Here is a 23,324-nt window from a genome sequence, read left to right as displayed (position 1 = left end):
TCAGGAAAGTGCAATAAAACAGATGGGGCCATACAATCATAAACTGTTTTCACGGATCCACAACTAACCCGTCGACGGTATCTGGTTTGCTTGAATTTGCTTAATTTTCGAAGCCATTAATCTGTATGCATTAGTTTAATGTTGCGTAGCTCGGATGTGTGTTTGTTTGTCTATTTGCATGTGTCTCTTGAGTGCATTTAATTTTCGATCTCACATTAACCGTCTGCCGAATTGGCAATCATCTATAGATACATATATGTAGCGCAGCTCATTACCATTCTAGGCTAGTTTGTAGTTCATTTTAGTCAAAATTCGACTTAGACTTAAGCACACGCATACACATACGCATAAGCACACCACACACCACATTTGATAAATCCAAAAAATGAAGTTCGAATTCTAATTTCATAAAAGCGAAATCGGTCTCAAATGTCTCACGCTGTCTCACACACACCATACACACACACATACATGTGATACACTTCTGAACTTTCACTGTAAAACGCTCGCTAGTCGCTCTGCCACGCCCACTGTGCTCGCCCGCCCACCAGAAAAAATAAACAAGAAGTGTCGGTCTAGCTCTGTCTCTCTCTCTTACCCTCTGAACATCATGAAGCTCTCTTGCTCTGTCTCACGCATTTACTAAAATGTCAAAAATGTCGCTGTCCCAGTCATTCAACCAAAACCAAACCAAAAACATAAAATAGAAGTCAACAAATGCATTGAATAAAACAACTCTAGTGTTAGAGCCACTTTGCTAATGCATCACAAAAATAATAAATAACAACAAAATGCTCAACCACAAAAAGAAACGAAAACAAACTTCTTGCTATGTTTTGTCTTCTTTTTCCACTACTTTCATATGAACAACAACCCACCAAAAACACCTCAAAAAATGTGTGATGGATCCCAAAAATGAAAATGTTTCCTTGGTTTTTGTTTCCTAAATATTTCAAAAAAACATCGATTTACAATCCGTAAATAGTCTGATCGATAAGCAACTGGAGTTGGGAACCCAGCAGAATCACGGTCAAAACGTAGCGCTCTTGGAAACCCCCAACGGCATAACCTTGTTGGGAGCTAGTAAGCTGCGAGAGGTCAATGGAAATGGCCAGCAGGATCGGTTGTCGGTTGAAAGACGCCATCACGACGAAGACGATAGCTTTGAATACGGAACGGATCGGGAGAGCAGTGTCTATAACCCCACCACGCGACCTCTGAAGAGCATTCTGATGAGCCAGGCGGCAGGACGCAACTCCCGGAGCTCTGCCAGCGATAAGGAGGATGGCAACGAGAACGCCGATCTACTGCAGAAGGGAAACCAACTGGGGATTCCCGAGTCGCGCTTCTCGCGATGGCTGCCCAAGGATCAACGTGCGCTGATCGAGAAGCAGGCAATGTTGCTTTCCGGAAGGGGCAAGTCGCCGGCGCCTGCCACGCCCCCCAAGCCCCAGAGACCCCAAGTCGGAGGCACACATACCACTAACTCTACCACAACGACGACGACTCCGACGACAACACCGACGACGCCAAAGTTGCCACAGGAAACGGAAATCTGAGCGCACAAGGCGTTCGTATTTATTTATTTCTTTTTCGGTACAGGAAACGCCCAGCAGGATTAAGAATGGAGCAGTTTTGTGACCATCGGGAACTTTTAGGGGGCAGCCTTATGTGTCTGGACCATATGTCTTATCAACCGATAAAACTTTAGTTTAGCAGGCATAGGCAAACCATTTCACAACCCACTGCATATTATCAAAAGAGACCTCCATGATGTGAAAAGGATTCATATTTTATACTGTTTGATAAGTAACTATAGCAAAGTATTTCGATCATTTCACAACTGGAATATGAATATGAAAACCTTTTCCTATAATAACTGGACTTAATAAATAAGTACTAGGCTGATATATTTCCTAACAAATTTTATTCGGATAGAATTTGGATGATTAGTCAATTCCCAGATGAAAACCTATTAAAATTTAACAAGTTCCGGCGCAAGACTGTCCCCATATAAGATTCTAAGCTTGGCTTTAACTCACGAAAGTCTATTTCCCTAAACAACAAAAAACAAACGAAACATTAAGCCTACAATAAATTATCGAAACTGATTTATTTTATAGAGATTAAGCCGGCATGAAGTTAAGTTTTTATCGAATACATTTAAACGAAAGAGTTTGCATGGCAAGCATGAAGCAAAAAAAAATTGTTTTACGCAAATATTTATTGTAGTCATTGTAGAACAAAGTCGTCAAATGAGTGTTCAACTAAGACTCGCACAATTTACTCTAAGAACAGAAAGAAGCTTCCACTAATTTTCGATCCTTTTAGTTGGTTACAGTTCAAGTGCCTAAAACTAAACCTAAATTTAGTAATTTAAAAAGCGAACGATATAAAATAGTTTAAAACTTTTATACGTGTGGTTTTTCTTATTTTTTTTACAAAACGTATGTTTAATATTTAATTAAGAAGAATAAATATTGTTAAAAGTGCGATAGCTTCCTGTTTTGGATTTATTTATTTTGCGAATGCCTGAATATGTATGCGTGTGTGAAGGGCGAGTTTTGAATAAAAGGGAATTATGTAAAGTTCACCGGGCCCTGAAAGGAAATTGCTAACAATGCGGCGTATCAAAGAGGAAATCCCCGTACAATATTCCATTTTCCATAACAAAAGCAATATCATTAAAATACGAAAGGAGCGTTTCACAAACTAAAGCACGAACACACAGACACGGCACACACGGCTAGCAAAATGTATCCATGAGATACTTGTTGAGCTGGCCCAGACAGCAGGCAGACATACAAATGAGCCAAAAATATTTATAGAATATAGATGAAACTCATTTTGGCCAAGCGAAAGCAATTTACTTGACCAGCCCACGCCAAATGTAGGTTTAAATGGGGGATGGAACTGGTTAAAGGGTCCATAAAGGGTCAAACTCGGATTAAATTTCCCATATGCCATTTCGTACGGGCATTAGGTGTGGCACAGAGCATAAATTCTAGGTTATTAAAATATTAGACATTTAAGAACTTTTGTAGCGACACATTAAGCAGCGAATTATTAGTCCTAGGACTTTGATTTTGAACATCGCTTAAGCACAAATACAAATTGTGAGCCACAAAAACAAATTAACAGGGATACAAATATTTTAAAGCCTGTGCAAGTTAGTTCAGTTATATGGACTGTTTTCCAGGTTTTTACATAAGTAAAATGAGATTTTAACCTTTCCACCCGAATACTTGCTTTCCTAACACAATTTGGGTTTTAATGGTCCACACACGAACAACAATAACAATTACGTCATAACCAAAACACAAGTTCTTAAACCCACTAACAACCACCAGATAAGGTTAGCTCCAAAAAGGCAGAAAGTTGCCGAGAAAGGACTTTAAACCACACGACTAACCCCAAACACTACAATGGCTATCTTTTGTTGACTTATTTTTTACGGGAAGAAATTCGCACAGCAGCGCACAGTAATAAGTATAATAAAAATAAACAGAAACATAAACTTTCATACCAAAACAAAATCATGAACCCATCCAAAACCTCCTCACACTTTCACAACCGACAAGCAGCAGCGACACCGAAAGCGCCGATATAAAAGCCACGTCAACAGCCACTGCCACAACCACCATGGGCGGAGTGGGCGTGTCGGCCGAGGGGGAGGAAACCGTTAACGAACAGGAGAGCCCGCAGGAGCAGCAACAACAGCAGCAGCAGAAGAAGGCCAAGAGATTGCCCGCGTTTGCCGCGGCAATTTTAAGGCGTTTCAATGAAAAGGATTCGCGGAAGTACAAGGATAATCAGGAATCGTTGAATATTGTAGAGGGAAGCGTACAGGAGATTCCAGCCACCCATAATGCCATCGATGGCAATGACAATGAACCAAAGGTATTGAAAAATCTTCCCGATTCCGTCCTTCCACCTTCCCTTTCCAACTTCTCTGTTTTTAACTGGGCACACGGAAAATAATATCTTTAAAAGCCACTAGACAATCGATATTGTTTCCTGTTGATATCCATAAGATAAAAACTTAAATTCGTAGATTTATGATAAAGTTTTTTAAATGTTGAAAACTGTTTTGATAGAAGAACCATCTCAATGCACACTATTAAATATACATATGTACCTCATTGTTTAAATATTTTTATCATACATCTTTCTACTTATAAATTAAATGGTTTTGTAAAAACATTCCAAACTTACTTATGGAGTAAAGTTGTATAGTTTTTCATAGTCACAATGACAGACAAATACATAATGAATTCCTTTCAAAGTTGAGATGGTAATATAGAATTAATTTAGGTTATACATAATTTCTCGTATATGTATTAAATGTGTGCGTGTGTTTGAGTGCGAGCTGTATTCACCTTAAGCTTAGCATAATACTTTTATCTTAGACGCAAGCTTTAAGCAAATTTTAAATTCGTTCTTTTATAATTTTCCTTTTGCTATTATCACAAAGTGTTCTACATAATTTTCTTTGCCATTTTCTGCTCTTTCCGTTAAAAAACAAAAAAAAACCAACCGCATGCCAAATAAAATCCGTTGTATAACTTTGTATATATACGCAAGTAAAGGCTATAGTTTGGCAGAGCACCTCACCAGTGTGGACATTTAAATAAAGAAAAGCAATAAGCAGTTGAAAAAGGTATACCAAATTCCCCTATATAGAACCTACGATTATCTATTCTGTAAATATTCACCCATATAAGAAAAGTACTTATAAAAGAATCTCTCATTTATTTCCAAAAACACAGCAAGACAAACAACTCGTCTATGCTGAACTTGTACTAAAACCAGCCAATGAGGCGACGACCGCAACAACACCAGCACCAACAACAGCAGCAGGAGCAGCAGCAGCAGCAACAACAACACCAGAGGGCCCCGGAGTCGGGGTCAAAAGTTCAACGGAATACGCCGAAATAGTCTATGTGCAAAAGGGAGGCGAAGGAAAAAAATAATCTAGCCCATCAATATAAATCCCTGGGAGGCTGACACAAGTAACAAATAACAGATGAATGCACAAAAATTAAAGAGCAGAAACGGAAACGTAAACGGAAACGGAAACCCAGTGCAGCATAAACATAAACTCTACAATGATATTAAGAATGCAAAACAAAAAGTGAATAAAATGTCAAAGTGGTTTTTCAAAAACTTCTTGAATGTGTGTACTAAAATTTAAAAAAAATGTGAAACTAAGAACATAAAAGCGTAAAAATAAACTTATACAGAATAAACTTACTTCTCCGCACAGAACTCTTGACACAAGACACCCCTCAATCAGAACCCCTCCTCCTCCCTCAGCCCACACATTAAATCAAATTTACAACAAGATAAAGATACCAAGAACCTTAAAAAAGCTAAAAGAAAAATTGCAACAAAAAAAAACTAAATATATATAAATAAAATTTACATAAACATAGGCAAGAAAAAGAAACCATTTGAAAATCTCAATTATTTACATAAATGTCTCGCATTTAAGCTAAATGTAAATTTAAGACAAGAAGCAAGAAAAATATAAAAAATACGCGAAATTTAAGAAAACCTATTTAAACCATCTTTAAATTATTTTTACGCAAACATTTTTACACATCGCCGTTTCGAATATGCAAAATTAGAAACAGTAACTATTTAGGCAGCCAGAAAAAGCATTTAAACAAATTAAGGACAAAATTAAAAAGGGAAAGTATTCACCGAAATCTCTTACAACTGAAAGTATTCTATCATAAATAATTTTGTTTGTCTTGTCTCTCAACGACGTCCATCCAATTTCCTTACAACTGGCAATTTATGTTATTATTTAACACTTTTTACACAATTACGTATTAATTAATTATTGAATAAGTTAAGTGCATAAATAAATTACGATGTACTCTCATGATGACGATTGATTTTTGTAAGTTATAATTTGTATAAAGTTAAGCTGAACAAGAAACTTTTTGAATAAAATTCTTTACCGTATGAGCTGTGTGTGTATTTTATTTGAGTCCCAGCAAATTTTGCCATTGCTAAATACAATTTGTAAGTATTTATTTAACCATAAATATCAGCATAACATTCTGTGTAATCCACTATCGAGTGCTGACTTCTCAATAACAGAATTGCTTGTCCAATGCCAAAGTTAAAGGTAAAAGAAAGCTAGTTAAATGAAATGTCAAGTTTAGAAAGAAATTAAAATGGCTGCTGAAGCTGCCGGCAAAGGTTCTCTGTGGCATCTCTCTCTGGCCTTTCAAGCACCGGAAGACTCACAACAAGAAGGTTGTCAATTACACTAAGTAAAGGCGCACTTCTGATCCGATCTGCAACGGAAAGAACGATAATCATATCGCATTATTCATAGCCGCATTGCCTCGAATATATTTTGGCTAATACCGAAAAAGAGAGGAAACAATAATAATAAAATATGGCGAAGTTTTGCAGTTGACTTGGCTTTCTCCACTGGCGGATTTGGGTATCTGGCTGTGGCTGCTTGTCAGTCAGTCAGTCAGTCAACTGCTCGGTACTGCGGCTCCCTCAACTTTTTCTGACATTTCAATTTATAAAGCTCAAAATCTGCACGCGTTACCCGAAGCGTCGCATTTTACATTAGACAAAAACAGAGTGAACGTCGTATATTTTATTTTCGCCAGTTCTAGGGGCTGGTTTTTTTCCACTGAGTCCACCGCGATGGCTTGAAAGTAAAATACAGTTTTGCTGTTTTTCCCTTTGTTTCATGCCAAATGCAGTACATTGAAATAGACTTGAGGGCGAATGAAATGAAACTTTCAAGGCTTGTGCAATGCACAATGCAGAGAAATGGCAAACGAAGTACTTTTATTTGCATGTGGATAGAAAAAAGTGGACTGAACCGTTTCCCCCGTGAATAGAACTAACCAAATATACTAAGTGTTCACCATTGGTTTTATGCATTTTTAATGATTGCAATACGAGCTACACATAAGACATATTATATATACTCGTATACTATACTTAATTTTCTATTTCAATAGTAAGTATATAAATTGAGTTTTTAAGCCCCCCTTTGGCTATCCGTCTTCCTTTAATCTATATCCCTGCCACAAGCCATATTGTTAATTATGTAATCAGGCTTAGGAATCCGCGACGCATTAATTTCGCTTAATTAGTTTGCCATTTGCAGTCAACTGACTAGAAACCAGGTTGGATTTGTCTGCACGTGCTACTGCTCAAATTGCATATTAATAAACAATGTTTCAGGCACTGATTCAATTACCAGTTAACCCACAACCGCCCATAAATATGCATGCAACGTCAGTTTATTGTCCACTAACTAACCAAATGCGAATTGCTCTTCAGCTCAGGACGGCAGGTTCCCTCAATCTGCATACAATCTCGGCACAACAACTGCTCTAAAGTTTCTCCATTCTGAGACAATAATGACAACAACAACAGTCATTAGAAGAACAAACCAAACTCAGGAGGAGCAAGAAAATATAGAAGGCGGAAAAAGACAAATAAAAATCAAACGAAAATTCAAAATCAAGGGTCGAGCAAACTCTGCAGAGCTCTGTTAACAGCAGGGGAATCAACAAAGTCCCCGAAAATATGCAACACAAAAGTTTTTGCTCCAATACTAGCCGATTTCTGGTTTCAGGTGTTGCAACATGTTGCCTTGCAAGCTAGTTGGCAACGGTGCGGATGTGTAATGTCAATACGCAATCCAAAGAAAAACAAAAATAAACTTGTAGCTTACATATTACCACTAAACAAAACCTATACGGTTAATGCTTAATAGGTCCATGTTCTACAAAAAACAGGACTTTATACCTATACATAACTAAAATCTTATAGTTAAGTAAAGATTTAAATGGCGGACAGAATAAGAATTTGAATTCGAATTAAATTTTGTATTACCTCTTCTCTTTCTGACCCAATTCATCAAATTTACATTTTAGCGATGCAATCTTTTGCTCCAGTTTACAGCAATTGAATTCGATTCAATCAACCCACAGAACACAAAACCTACACGCCATTCAATTCCTTTCAAAGCTTTTTGGGAATCAGCTGTTCCTGTAAATCCTTATCAGAAGCTTCCAATCCACAAGAACTTTCTCTTCGCTGAATATAAACAGAGGTTAAGAGAAGGTCAAAGAGAAATTGTGGGTGGTAAGCTCTGAGCGATGAATCTCTTACCTTACAAGCTTTTAAGAGAGTTGAAGAACATTTCGAGGTTCTGAAAGGCTTGAAATGAGTAAATAGAGCTAAAAAACTAAGTCATTTGGACAATTGTGACAATTACTGTGGCAGGCCCACCAAATTGGATAAGCTCTTAAAGTTCTCACAGCTCGATTCAGAGCAAGTCACAAAGTTACCGAAAACCAGAAAGAGATATTAAGCTGAATGTGAGACACATAAAGGAACTGTGCCACTCGAACAGCCCCAAGCTTTTTCCACTGTCATTCATAATTTGCACTGGTTGCCATTTGTTGGGCAGCAACAGGTCTGATTAAGTTCTCTTTCCAAAGGAGGCACACAAAACATCAATATGACAAACTTTTATAAAGAATTATCCTTCACCGCAGTCCGATGTAAATTTGCCAAACTTTTAGGTCAGTTTTTCTGAAACCCGCTTACAATTGCGCTTGATTGCCACAAATTGCGTAAATTAAAACGCGAGAAGTACAAAAAATAAGATACAACAGATAACAGAGGGCAAGATGGAAAAGAGCACAAACTTTTGTTCTTTTGCTCCTGAAAGGGCAACTGGGAGCATACTTAATTATAATTCGAGCTGTTTATACAACGCTTTCCCACTCAGTCTGCTTTCCACAACGTTATGGTTTCAATATAAGCAAAACGAAACAAAAGCAGTGCCTCATGGAAGGGACACAATTAATTACAATTTGGCAGAAGAAATCCATAGAAAAGCCAAGAAACAGAAAACAACTGTGCAACAAGCTTAACTTTTCCTGCGAGTTTGGTCAGTGAAAATGTATACGTACATATGTAAATACTTTCTAAAATAAAGGGATTCAACAGAATTGTTGCGAAGGTATCAAGTAAACTTTTGCTTTTCTTGATGGAAACCTACCCAGGTGAAAATGCGAGTGATGAATTTGATCGAAGAACTTGCCAGCCGCAAAAGGTGCGATTTTAAGTGGGTATCCATGCTTGAAGAGTATTTTATGTACATAATAATACACAGATGTGGCTTCGGAAACTAATTTAAAAAATGTTAAAGGTACGTATTTATTTCCTGTACTTCAACATATATACTATAAACGATGTCTGACTTTAAGTTTTTTTTTTAAATTAATTATTAGTCACTGAACTTTTTTATCGAGGATTACAAGTAATTGATATTTAAATAACGCTTATGTGAACCTTTAAATAATTATTTGAATGCTGTATTACTTTTAATTTTTGGCAGCAGCGCAAATGCATCGACTGGGCCTACAAAAATTTAAAGTCAACCCGGCTCAAAATTTATTTCGCTTAATCCAAGGGCATCGCTCAACTCGACTGACACTTTCGTTGGCCATTCGGAAAAACCCTTTCCCTTTTTTCATCTCTGTGTCGCCTACTCATTTCATGCTACATTAAATATTTATACCCGAAAATGTTTGACCCCATAGGGCCGCCGCATATTTGTGGTTTTCGGTGGGTTTTTTTCGAATTTTATGCTTGTTTTCATTACATATGTGCGTTATAATATTCTCATGCAAATGTGGAGTGTTAGTCAAGTGCATGGAATATTATTTACATTTTTGAGCTAGCTAAAATAATTTTAATGAACTCGGCATCTGCTGGAAAGCGGGGCACAAATCTAGAGCAGCTAAAACTGGGCTTCCGAATGGGTCAAAAGTTGCTTTTTTACCCCTTTTCCGTGGCCATTTTCAGTGACATTCAATTTGGGAAATGTTCTCGGCGCTGCGGCTTGGAGCGCGGAAATTGAAAATGTTGTGCTGTCCCACACACAAAACTGAAACTGAAATGCGGCAAGACATTGTCGGGGCATGTCGGTTAAACAATTCTGTTTGCTGATTTCCTTTTTAAGCGCCCCGCCGGATGCCCGCAACTTTTGATGCTGCCATTATAATTAGGCTCAAATTGGTGCACTTTGCTTTGCATTTTAATTACTCAACAACAGCTCGAGAGGAAGAAAGGCATCTCGGAAATGTTGCACAATTAGAGCGAGAGTGAAAACGAAAACGAAGACGAAAACGAAAAGAAAAACGAAAAGGAAAATAGCACGAACGGAGCATCGCTAACAAGTTGCTGCCTCGCTGCCTTGTCATGGGCTGCCTGTTTCGTCCTTCCACTGTCACACCCACACCCATCCAGCCACGCCCCCATCGGACGCCCACCGGCAGTCGTCAGAGTAGCATTTCAAGCAAAGTATTTAATTTCCACATCATACACACGGCCGCCCAGGCAAACAAAGGGGGCGAAAAACATAAAATGTGTGCCAAGGCGAAGGCTGCCAGTTGATGGTCCATTCAACTCAGCAGAAGACGAGCGCTGGCCTAAAACATATCCACCTTATTTCCCTAGAACCGAGGAAAGTTTTTGTGATTTTCCAGAAATTTAACAATTAAATAAATTAATTCCAGATAAGTATTATTTTAAGCCCCAACTTGGTTGTGTTCGCCTTAATACAATTGTAATTTAGCATGTCAGCTAAAGGCGCTTTTTCTGTTGGACACTTCAGATTTTAGCGTATATCGAAAATGCTTGGAATTTCTCAGCCGAAAAGAGGGCTCACGAAAGGTAACTAAAAGTTGAAACTATGACTACTTGTGTTTCTCTTGGTTTTCGGTCACGAAAACCCTTAAGCCCGAGTAAACTATTTAATGCAATTTTTTACTTGCTAAACATCCATAGGTATTTATTTTTCATAAATAATTTCAGACATTCTTTGTAGCAATCATTGTTTCTGATATGTACTTAATCCAAGGGGCGGAAATTTAAAAGATACAATCAGATTAAAAGTCAATATTCGTGTAAAATTAATTGTTTGTCTCAATGCCAATTGTGCTAATTGTGCGATACATTTGGAACAACTAAATGCTGACGCTACCAAAACTGACCTAAAACAATTCCCTAACTTCTGTAAAAATTGAGTGGTATTTAACTAATATGTAACCCATATATCAACTAATGAATTAAAAACATCTGAAACAATTCATATTTAATATTCTTCTATATTTCAACCTGACTATTAGGTGATTTTTAGGAGTAATTTTTAGTTTTACTAGGGTGAGCTATTTCCCTTGCATGCGGCTTTTCATGCAACCATTAAATCGAATAATCTCAACGCCAAGACTGCCAAAGTCACATTTATTCACAGGTAACGTAGCCAAATCTAGAAAACCCGAGTCTCCTTGTTATTATTGTTACTTTTTTGGTAGCTTAGTGACCGGATCGTTTTTTCCCTAAAATGAAGTAATTTTACCTAAATTGGCAATCACACATGTCTTATTAATTGATTTATGTAACGTAAAATTGCTTTGTTATAATCATATTGCAACTAAACCAACAATTGGTTTTAACTGGAACGAGGTCAAATTGTGTTATTTTTTATTACAAATAAAAACAAAAAAATAAACAATGTTTCCTTTCAACCACTTTAACTCTAACAAGCAACTTTTTTCTTTAGCTATTTTCCCTTTTCGGTAGGTGCCTTGCAGCGAATGGGATTTATTCAAAGACTTTGTCTGCTTTTGGCGATAGAAGAATATTGCTAGTGCTTAAACGTGACATATTTAGACTTTGGTTTCGATATTTAACGAATCCTCAGCAAACTATAAACTCCTTACATGTTGCTTTGTATTGACAAGGAATGTTAATGTTCCCTACTAAGAGGTAGGAATATTTTCAGAATACCTCCTTTCTTCACTATTCAACTCTGCGATTCTGATTCATATGCTGTCGCTCAGGTTCCGCGCTTCATCCATTTTATTGGTTTAATTTTGTCACGTTTCGAGGGGAGAAAGTGCTGCCAAAGAAAAGGGAGATGGAAAATATCTGGGAAAAGGGCAGACAGGCAGGCAGGCCGGTGAAAGGTTCTTGCAAATCATTTCCATTTCCATTTCAGTTTCCTTTTCTTTTGCCTCTGCGAATAAATATAAATAGCGAAATTTGCCATTTTGTGCAGCGACTTTAGAAAGTTTTCAACGAAAGTTTTCGTTGGGCAATTGGGTTTTTATACATTTCCATTTTTTGGGTAAGAAACTGTTTTTTCCGGCACTCAAATCAATTCGGCGCAACTGAAGTCCTTAAAGCTCCAAATGATTTAAGGATTTGTGTGCATTATAACGCATATCCTGTGTATGAGAAGGTAGTGAGGTGAGGTCAGGTGGAAAATTCAAGGGGAAAAGGGCAGACGGCGACGGTGACCCGCTGCCAAGTCAATAAATTCTCATTGCCTAAGCCATAAATCAGCATCATGGCGCGCTAAGTGTCATTTTTTGTGACGTTTGGATGGCTTTTTACCTGGTCAAACAACAGGGGCGGCTCCAATGCGCTGGGGCGTGGCAGGCGAGGACTGAGGGAAGTTTTACACTGAAAGAAACACAGATGCCAATCCTTCATAAAATATGTTTATTATAAACACTCTTTCCTAATTAATGCAATTCAATAAAAACAAAAAGAGTAAAAATGAAATAAAAGTTTTTCATCTACTGATTGCTTCCTATTTCCCAGTGTAGATTGGCGGAGAATTGGATCTGTTACTGGCAGCTTCACAATGCGCGTTATAATTTACACCGGGCGAATAGCGAACGGCAGGAGCAGCCAGCCGCCAACAACCTCAACCAACTACAACTGTCATTTGACCTTAACCAGACTTCGGTTTCCATGGGGCGGGGTGCACAGGGGGAGGGGGTGGACGGAAACGGGGGGAGGGAAGGTAATCTTTGTTGCGGTTGAGGTTGGCTGAATGGGGTGCAGATCCACACACTTCGGGGCGTTATATAGTGCCATGATATATTCTTCACTTAAAAGAGCAATTGCTTCATTTGAAAATTGTCAACTGACAAAGTGGAAACGAATTGGAGGGAGACATATAGAGACGAGATGTCGTAGGTGGTTTGTCTTAACTTCTCCGGTGATGGATGCCTTTCAACCTCGGTTGTGCAGCAGAACATTCGTTGCAATGTTGCTGCACCCCCAGCAATGAGATTGAAAAACGCTTACCTGTAAGGGGGATAATTTTATTAAGAATAAATGCCTTATTGGTTTTGTTCAACTAGTTCGCTCAACTCCTCCAGCTCACTCGGCTTTCCTGGAATCGATGGACTGTAAAAGGACTAATAAAATGTTCCAATTAAACCAAATGCGATCAATAAAGGACACAGGCGCTGGCAACTTAAAGCTTTACGCTTATTGAAAGCCCATCTATCTGGCTCTTACTGCCAGTCGTGCCCCCGGCAACACTCGCTCTTCATTCTCCTATTACTCCAGGCAGCTGCGTTGATTGCCGTAACAGCTTTTGAAATTAAGTCGCTGCAAGTCGGCTATAGTTGGGGCACGGCACTGGGGCGACCAGGGTAACGATTGCAGTACCGGGGGACAGTTCCCAGAAAGAGGAAATGAGGCTCAGAGCTAGCTCAGGCCACACAGAGAAAATGTGTGATTCAAGGTGACTCTACCCTTTTGTAGCTCACTAATGCTATTGGAATTCATAACTAGCTCTAGGTTAGTTTTAGTATTTCTTGGTTAATTTTGTAATGAAGCTATCTGCTATAAAAGCTATATTTGAAGTAAAATAGAACCACACTTCATACTGTTAGTCTCTGTGTAGGTCCACACACTAGCACAATTGACGCAATTGCAGCGATACTTTGATTTTATTTCATTTGCCGAGAACATCTGAGGGTATGCCATGGGTGTCAGGGTCGGGAAATAAACGGGGCAAGTCTTTGTGGCCCAGAGGAGGGGGCTGAGTATAAAATGCAGGCAACAGAGGAAGAGATGAAGAGCCAACCGGCGAAACAGTTGCCAATAAAAATTGCATTGAAAACGCTTAACCAAGCAGCGTGCATCAAATTGATTTCATGCTCTTCCAACGTTGACTGTAGTTTTACAACGTGCATCATCCTCACTCGCGCAGATAGCGCGATGGCGCGAGTCCCAAAAAAATATGCTACGCTTTTCCCGAGTCGCACAAAAATATTGTCTGTCAATATTCGAATACCGCACATCGCAATCCACACCACCCAAGCCCCAAAACGTGGCGAAACCAACCCAAAAACCATTGAGGAGCGAACGGTAACGAAATGTAATTTTTGTTTTCCCTTCGCTTTTCCACCTCCCCCCAATCGCCCGCGTGAAGCGCTGAAGCAAAATAAAGGAAAACAAGTACTAACATTTTCCGGGTGGAGACAACCAAACTACGAATTGTATTTGCTCTGGTCATTTCAATTGGTTGGAATCTTTAATTGCACCAAAGCAAATACAAATCCTATTTACTTTACTCAGTTGCAAAAGATATTTTTGACACAACTCGAATGTTATTTGAGCACTCAAATAAACTATAACATAATGAATCTTTTATAATGGCCTAAAACAGCTCTCAAGAGAATATGTTCATATTAAGTATGTACCTTCATTTTACCTATTTTAAATTTCAAAAACTTCCAACGCTTACTTAAATAACGTGAAGCTCGTTTTACTTAAAAGTAGAGACCTACTATAGCCAAGCATTAAAGTGCGCATATCTGGAATGTTAGATATATTTTTACCAAAGTGTTCATGCCACTTTTTAAGGGTATTTGAAGGGGGGGAAAGCAAAGATGGCATGCGTGAAAAACGTGAAAATTGCCGCCGCTGTTTTCGATTTTTATACTCAATCCCTCAATCAGTGGCCGCCTTCACACCCCGCGTGCCCCCCGGTTCGATCAACCAATTCATGGCGCCAAAGAGGGAATCCAGTTATCCTGGCATTGGGAATGGCGCATGCCTTTAAACTTGTTATTTCAAGGATATGCACAGCGCTTTGGTTGCAAACCGAGAAACAGACAGGAGCTGACTCTCGAAAAATCTGACAATCGCGGCTTTGGCAACAATTTCGCTGTGTTGTTGCCAGATTTCTTTATCTGCACATAAGCATCGAATAAGAATGAACTACACACTACAATTGAGTTCAGAATAATAGTAATTTTACTAAAAGTCATCAAGCTAAATTTATTTATATCAAATACTTTTAAATTTCAATTCAAAAATATTATTTTATTTGTATATATTTTTAATATGGCTAAATATTTTCGGGAAATTTCTTTTTAAACTTAGTTTTATATTCCAGCAGCAGCACGTTCAAACGTCTATACAAACTTAGCTCCTTTCAGCATCATATCTATTCAATTTGCAACTCTCAGCGTTGTTTGGCATGTTTAGCAGCTCACTGAGCAATTTGGATACCAACCAATGCCAAAGCAGTTGCCAATTGCAATGTGAAACTCACCAAAAAAATGCGCTTGATCCAAGCCGAAGGATCAACTTAAGGCACTAACGTATTTATGGGAAAATATTTAATATGCTTGTTCGAGGATTAAGGTTGGTAAGCTTCGCATATCTTGCTCTTTCTTTTTGCCCAATCCTTTGTTTTCAAGTGCATCTGACGTTCGTAAAATTTCATGTTTATGACAAAAATAATATTTTATATGCTTCGAAATGCAACGCAGCTGGATTCGAAGTGCAGTTTGGCATCACATTCACATCGGGAGGTATGTGCTTTTTGCTAAATTGTTAGGGGGAGAACATTGTGCGCATTAAAACTAAATACGAGGAACATGTTCGTTTGTGCTGGGTAATAAAAATTGAAATATATACCAAATGTAATGTACACACTATTTGGAATTAAAACAAAGGAGTTTTCACCTTATGGTAATCACACCACAGAGTTTATGAAAGCTTGAATGCATTGCAAAAGTATTTATACGGCAATTAGAGTTAAGACCCGACTATTTGGAGCCACTTGTCAGCGACAGGTGATTTTGCACCTGTTCATCACACACGCAAACGCACACCACATCAATCAACCCACGAAACGAAAGGGATACCCAGCAACAATCGTGTGGCAACCACAAATTGGTTCTGGCAATCGAAGGCTAATCGAAGGAGGTACTCGGATGTGGGGCTGCTCGAGTGTGGTGGCATCGTTGAAGTGTCAATGGCAACATTCCATAAAGCTCAACCAACACTCCTTCCTGTTCTTTTTCTGCACCCCAGCTCCCAGCTGAATTTGATTTAAGACCAAACTACTACTAGATTTTCCACGACGAACACACAAAAAAAAAACTGAAATAGAACCCAGAGAAAAACGCAACTGGAGTGAAAAACTGACACTACTCAAACACAAACTCACACATACACACACCAACTCGCATATAAGTTCGGCAGATACGCACACACAGTCGATGGGCGGCAGGGGCGGGCGTTAGAACTAGTGGGCGTGGCGCGTCAAAGTCAGTCAAAGCGAAGGCAGAACCTTTAGTCAAGTTTGAAAGATTGATTAGTTTTTAACAACTTGTGACTGGGTGCAGGAGCGGGGGCGGGGAAACTGGGTTGAAAAAGGCGGCGAAGGATATCGTTCTAGTTCTGCTTATGCGCTCCACTTCGCCGATAAATTATGCGAAATTAGAGAAATGTGAAAAGGTGAAACTGAAATTAGTTCGACATACTTTGAAAACTCATTCGTTAGTTAAACGTTTCTTAAGTTTTAGCTGTATGACGAATGGGCTTTTCAGCATTTTTTAAGAACTATTTTCCGCAGTGCAGAGGGTGAGCTCAACACGTGCACTGAATTAACCCAGAGTGGATTGCAGCGGGGGAACAGACATTGGCAGGCCGAGAGTCCTGGGAAGGATATTTGTCGAACCAGGAAGGCTGAATGGCAGCAATTAGCCACAAGCCAAACCGGCCACATGCAAAAATGTCAAAGAAACTTGGAGAAGTGAGTGGACTGTTCCAACCCTGTGGGCCTGCCATAACTCCGGATTTCGATCTTGGCTAGAAAGTGGGTTTTAAGCCCCCAGAAAGTGACCACGTAAATCACGCTGCACTCCCACTTTCACTCCTATTTTTAATGCATGTGACATACTCCTGCATTTACGGAGCTGCATACGGAATCACATTTGATATTTGCATGCGAAATGTATTTGCGCTCCACGAAGCACAACAATAAACATTGTAAATATATTTCCCCCACATTCTTTCCTTGTTTTTCCCAGCGTTTCCAATTTTATTTATGTTTCATGTTATTCGTCCTTTGCTCTTTTCTGCCTTCGGTTGTCGCTCAGCGTTCTGCTGGTGTTAGTTTTTATTATTATAGCATATATTATTCAATTGTCGACCAGGACCATTTGAAAAAATGCTATGTTTGCCCCGGTCGTTGAATTTTTTTTACATTGGCCGCAGAAAAAGCAAATCATATAATATCACAAAAAATTGATCAAAAACAGGAAACGATTACATTTAACCCTTAAATCAATCAAGTTGAGTGATTTTTAGATGGCGGAACAAGAAACATTTAAAGATAGATTAAGTAAATCACTTTTGGAAAAACATCACTTAAATGAATATATATTTAAGTATTTTTAATGTTTATATTTACTTGTACAGTCAAAGCGTTAAAAAATTATCTTTAAGCTAATTTTCATTTAAATACAAGAGAAAAAGCTATTGTCGAGTTCTCCGACTATCTGATACCCGTTACTCAGCAAGTGGAAGTGCAAGGGAGAAATTACAACTAACATATTTTTTGCAAATCGAGATAAAATATCAAAACATTTTTTACTCGTGTGGGCGTGGCAGTTTTGGTGCGTGGGTCATTCGCGCTGCGTCTATGTCTCTGGAGACTGCATGCTGAATCTTAACGTTCTAGCTTTTATAGTTCCTGAGATCTCGACGTTCATACGGACAGACGGACGGACAGACGGACAAACGGACATGGCCAGTTCTACTCGGCTATTGATCCTGATCGAGAATATATATACTCTAAACGCTTTCTTCTGCCTGTTACATACTTTTCAACGAATCTAGTATACCCTCTTACTCTACAATAACGTGTATAAATAGATATAAAGTATTCTGGATTTATTGTTCTCTAAAAAAACTCATTTGTTGATTGCATACCCATTTATTCCTTTCCGTTCTGTTAGCTAATTAAAAGGTATCTAACAGTCGCATCCTTCGCGTTTACAAAACGCGTCATTTGCTGGCAAATTTCAAATTGCACCAGCTTATTAAGAACGAAAGGCAAAAGCTCTGAGCGTAAACCGCTTCCTCCATTTAGTTGATTCAACTAATTTGGTTAAGTTCACATTAACTTCACTTGCAGCGGCGGCAACAACAACAACATCAATTAGCATCACGTGTTGCTGAGCAAAGTGGAAAATTCAAGTAATTGAAAAAAAGAGCGGAAAATAAGGTCTCAGCGGACCACGGCAAGTGAAACAGATCCAGAAGATAGCCTGGCCAAAACCCAAGGAGCAGATTCTAATTAAATTCGCGCTCGCACTTTCATTTAAGCAAATTTACAACGTGGCACTGGCAACTGCAAAAGGGAGGCGCAGAGGTCGATGGGGCGTGGGCCAAAGTTGAAGGCAACATTAATTGCAAATCCGCACAGGCCACACAGCTAGTGGGTAGGTGGGGATATGAATGGGCGGGAAACCAAAGCCGAGCCTTGTCAACCGGCGATGTCCTTTGGCGGCGCATCCTTGACCCGCTTTGCGCTCTCTTTGCCGCGCCGCAATGCCGCAATATTAAAATGACTTTTTCTTACTTCATTTCATTGCATTTCATGAACAATTTAAGCCAATTGTGCTCGTAGCTCGTAGTCGCAAAGTGTCCTTGCACACAGGACCCTATAAATTAATTTCGAAGAACGGTTTACTGCAGTCACAGAAACCGGCTCACAGAGTCAACGAAACTACTAGCCTGGATCTAATTTAAATACATAACTTAAAGGGATTGGCCAAGCAAATGAAATCAATAAAGCAGATTGAAAGCGAGAAATGTTGAGTTTATTTGGGTTAAGTTCTTCTAAATGTTTCTAAAACTAAATTTTACTTTACTCTAAGCTTGTTGGTAACAAGTATAAATTCAATTTAAATTTCTTCTCAGAATCAAAGTCCATGAAACTAAATTCGCACAATTTTGCATTGAAATGAATTCAATGAGTTGCAGGATATATTTTGCATTTATGTATATGTATATAACCCACACATCACGTCTGGGACCTCACACGGTTTTTAATTAAATTGGAGCGGCGTCTTTCGTGAAACTTAACACGAAATCTTATTTACACGCCAACCGCAATTTAATGTAGCATACATTTCAGCTCGCCCGTGCGCAACCTTTTTATTTACGACTTCAATAACATGAAACGCGCCTACTTGTGTGGGCGAGGGGCGTGGCACTGGATGGGGGTGGTGTGTCAGTGTGCGTGTGTGTGTGTATTAGGAGAGAGCGTCAAAAAGTTATTAAAATGTTCCAGCTTTGAGCCCCAGTCCTTCCTCATTCACTCTCGCCCACTGTCTGCGACTTATTTATTGGGGCTCCGCTCGCGACAGGTGGTTGCCCCACCAATCTACTTCACTTGGCCACATGCTCTAAGTGCTGCGGTGGTGTGGTGGTGCTGATAATGGTGGTTCAGATTTCTGTGAAGCCGCCACAGCAAGAAAAGGCGAAGATTTAACGCTTAAACAACTGCTGCAAGTTCTGCAGCTTAATTCAATATTTAATATTTCACACAAGCCGCCAATAAACTCATTGCCAAATAAAACGACACCCAAGGGAAATATCAAAGAAATCTTACATTTAAACCAACAAATGAAACGAATCTTTGAGGTTATTTCGCAACATTATTGACAGCAGAAGGCAACATTATGACGGAATTTTCACCACGAATTCCATGTGGCTTAGTTGCACCTGTCATCTCTTTTGAATTCGTATTGACCTCAACCTCTTAACTGGTTTCCAGACGTGACACAAAAAGATATTTGCACAGCACTTGCAGCTAACACAAAAATAACACACACACACACACACACAATCGTAGGGGAGTGCCATTGAAGTTGGCTTTTCAATTGCCAAGAAAAACTTTTGCCAGAAGTTCACTCCTTTTCCTCCGTTGACTATTTTTATATAATAATTCTTACTTCAAGCGGACCGAAGAAAGAGAGCGAGAATTAAAATAAACATCGCAAGTCCTGTGAAATGCATATAAACAGTCGTGGGCAACACAATAGCACCATTTGCATTGCTTAAACATAGCAACATTGTAAAAAATCAGACCTGCATAGGTGTTTAAATTGTAAATCTGTTTGGTTTCACAAAACATGTTTGTGCCTTTGGATCACTGCGAAAAAATGTGAGCCAGAGCCCATAATTATTTGTGTGACCACCATTGCGTAGTTCAAAAAAAGAAGTTCGAGCTGAAACCTTCTGCAGGGAATTTGAATATTTATAAAGATTTTTGCATTTTTGGCCGAGAGAGAATTTCTTCATTGAAAAATTGTTTATTTGCTCGAGTCGAACAACTGCCAGAGATCGTCAACGCCGCGGGGCAGCAGGGGGTTAAGGGGATGTTGGGGATGCTGGGGTCTAACAAAACTTTTGCCTAAGTCATGCAAATGCAACTTTGAAGTTGTATTAAAAAGTTCAAGCTCGTACCTCTTGTGTGCTCCGTAAAGTTGGCTATATTATGCGTCCAAGCGTTGCAAGTCTATTAAAAATTACTTGTACATTTCCACAATATACAATCGCCACCATGGGTTAAAGCTGTCCCGGCAATTTGACGGCACGAAAATAAACACCAAACTTTTTCCCAATTCCCATGCTAGAGTCATTTTCCTCTAGAGTTTAAGAGACGTTTCTGGATGGCTGGATTTAATAGTTTTGGGTTCAACAGTTGCCGTTATTTTTTTGGATTTATGCTGGCAGTTCAAAAACGTCAAGTTTGGCACTCACAAAAGTTTTATGGGTTAATTGGAGTTGAAACAACTAAATTTGGCGAAAGGAAAATCTTTACAATCATTTATTTCAAAACATATACCTCAATCTCAGAATACTATTCTATGAACAACACAAATACAGAAGTGTGCACTGTTAGATTGCACAAAGTCAGCTCGAAATATTTGTTCTGGTTCGTGGACAATTACTGAAAACCCAGAAACAATTTAGCACAAAGCTACCTACAGCGCATGATTCTTACACGTAGGCTAGATAAATATTGGATATTTATACAACAAAATCTATAGCGACTAGCTGGCAACTAGAGCACGACCCATTCAACACTTTCAATTAAAATAAAGCACGGCTTTTCCGCCCCATCCATAAACAAGCGGCAAACAAACGCGCGTCGAAAGGCAACAAATGCGTTTAATCAAACATGCAAGAGATCAAAAAACTGTACAGAAAGTATCCCCTCCATTTGGAACGGGAGTGCATCAAAGCTGGGAGGGATTTTGGGTGCGAGTCAACCTACATAGTGGCCCCGAGCAATGGCAGAGGAAAAATAGAATGCGATCCGGGCATAAAATGCAGAAAAATCAAAAACCAACAAACAGCCTGGGCAAATATTTGTCAACTGTAATGAACATTTCATATTTCGCCCCCTGTTTTCGCCCCCTCGCTCCAACTCGCATTTCAGTGCACGCTTTTAGAATTCCTCAGCAACTTCATCACCAGTGTTTTTCCTGCCTGCTTTTCACAGCCCATTTTCTTTTCACATGCAAAAATTGTGTTCAGAGTCCAGAACTCAATGAGCGAATAGGCATAGGCTCTCACACCTTGCAACCCAGTTTGTTCTCCGCCTGCCGCTCCTGCGTTGCACTGAAGCACATTCCGCAACTTTCCGATAATAATTTATATTTTGTATACAACATAATTCACTTTTTGATTGGGTTGTTGAAAAAACTAATCATCTTTTCACTTGTAAAAGTGAAGTGAAAAATGATTGCAGTTTCACAAATCTACCTAACCCTTTTTGAAGCTAATGCTTTATGCATCAAATCAATTAGAAATTTAAAAAAAAACGTACACTTTAATATCTTTTTAAGAAGAGCCCCAATTTCGGTGCTGTGCATCCGTCTCACGTCGTAATAGAAATGCGACAAAACACATGTTGCTGTCCCGCAGGCAGATTTCACCAATTCCCCGCCGCTTTCTCCTTTCTCCTCACGCTGCGTGGCACGTGTAGACAGTCGCACACACTCGAACACACATCCATCTGTGTGTGCTAGCTGTTATCACTTAACAACACAAATCGGTGCGAAATACGTAGCCAGATTCTAATTTATTTTCAATTTAAAAAGGTAAATGTGCCAAGCAGCAGCAGACGGAAAAGAGGTTGCAGAATGAAGTATAGATGGATAAGTGGGTGGTGGTTGCTGGTTCGGTGGTTAGGTGGTAAGGTGGTTGGGGTTTTAGGTGGCTAGGTGGCTAGGTGGGTGGTGCTTGGGCGGTTTCATGGGCCAGCCAACAAGCAATTGCCCCGAGGCAAACTATTTGAACACAAAAATTGTTGCCAGCAATTTTTCAGCAGGTGAGAGGCGATGGAAAAGGATGGTGAGAGTGGAGGGAAGGGAGGGGAGGGGGAAAAATGTGACACAAAGCAAATGTTTGTGTGAAAAGCAGAGGCCTCTAGCAAATACCAGCTAAAAGAGGAGGTGGACCCGCAAAAAAAGGGAAGGTTGAAAAAGAGGTATTACCAGACATCGGGATCAGCCTTTGAGTGCTGTGCAAATTGTTTAGCTGGCCGTCAGTTAGAGAAATTAAAACGCTGTGCACAATTTAACTTCGCAGAGGCCGAGGCAAAACAGTATCCTTCCACTTTTGCCAGCTGAGATGCGTAGATGCAGTTCGAGATTTCAGTTGGCTGCTTTGAGATATTTTAGGCAGTTGCCTGTTTGCATGTTTGCTTTGCATTGAAATTGCAGCGCAACACAAGGAGCATGTTGCATCTTTGGGATGCTTCTGACACAAGAGACTAGATTAAAGCGGAGGACATTCGTATTCCAGTCGCTAAAAATTCACGATTCAAGACATTTCTTCACGCGCTTATTAGTCTCTAACTCAGTGCTTAAAAAGTAAAGAAGTCTTTGCGAAGCCGAAATTATTAAAGTAGGGGTAAGTGTTGGATAAATATTATATAATAATATGACGAGCAAAATGCCTAAACTGATAAGCAAGTGTCAGGTCTCGCCCAGCTTTTCAGCTCTTATTTTACAGAAAATTCCAAGTAAAAATGTTGTCCTCGGGACCCAAAAAATATTGAGATACAGGGCAATCTCTTTCGCCTGAATTTATAATCCATTTGCCTAACATTTCATCAGCTTTGGCGCTGC

The 23,324-nt window shown here is 39.3% G+C and overlaps 1 protein-coding gene across 3 annotated transcripts in view; it reads left to right on the top strand.

Moving 5' to 3' along the window:
- Positions 1-5,815, top strand: part of LOC122614985 (fasciclin-3) — a 72,337-nt gene extending 66,522 nt beyond the window's left edge. The window contains exons 6-7 of one of the 3 annotated variants that reach the window (XM_043789804.1): positions 3,585-3,900; positions 4,770-5,815. In XM_043789804.1, coding sequence (XP_043645739.1) covers positions 3,585-3,900; positions 4,770-4,973 — 520 coding nt within the window. In that variant the 3' untranslated portion in view covers positions 4,974-5,815. Of the gene's footprint in view, positions 1-985; positions 3,542-3,584; positions 3,901-4,769 lie in introns of those variants that run through there. The other 2 variants (XM_043789806.1, XM_043789803.1) reach the window with 2 other exon arrangements.
- The last annotated feature ends 17,509 nt before the right edge of the window (positions 5,816-23,324 follow it).

The sequence above is a fragment of the Drosophila teissieri genome, chromosome 2R (assembly GCF_016746235.2).
Source record: "Drosophila teissieri strain GT53w chromosome 2R, Prin_Dtei_1.1, whole genome shotgun sequence".
Lineage (NCBI taxonomy): Eukaryota > Metazoa > Arthropoda > Insecta > Diptera > Drosophilidae > Drosophila > Drosophila teissieri.
Note: the sequence above shows the minus strand (reverse complement) of the source record. Positions and strands in the feature narration are given on the sequence as shown.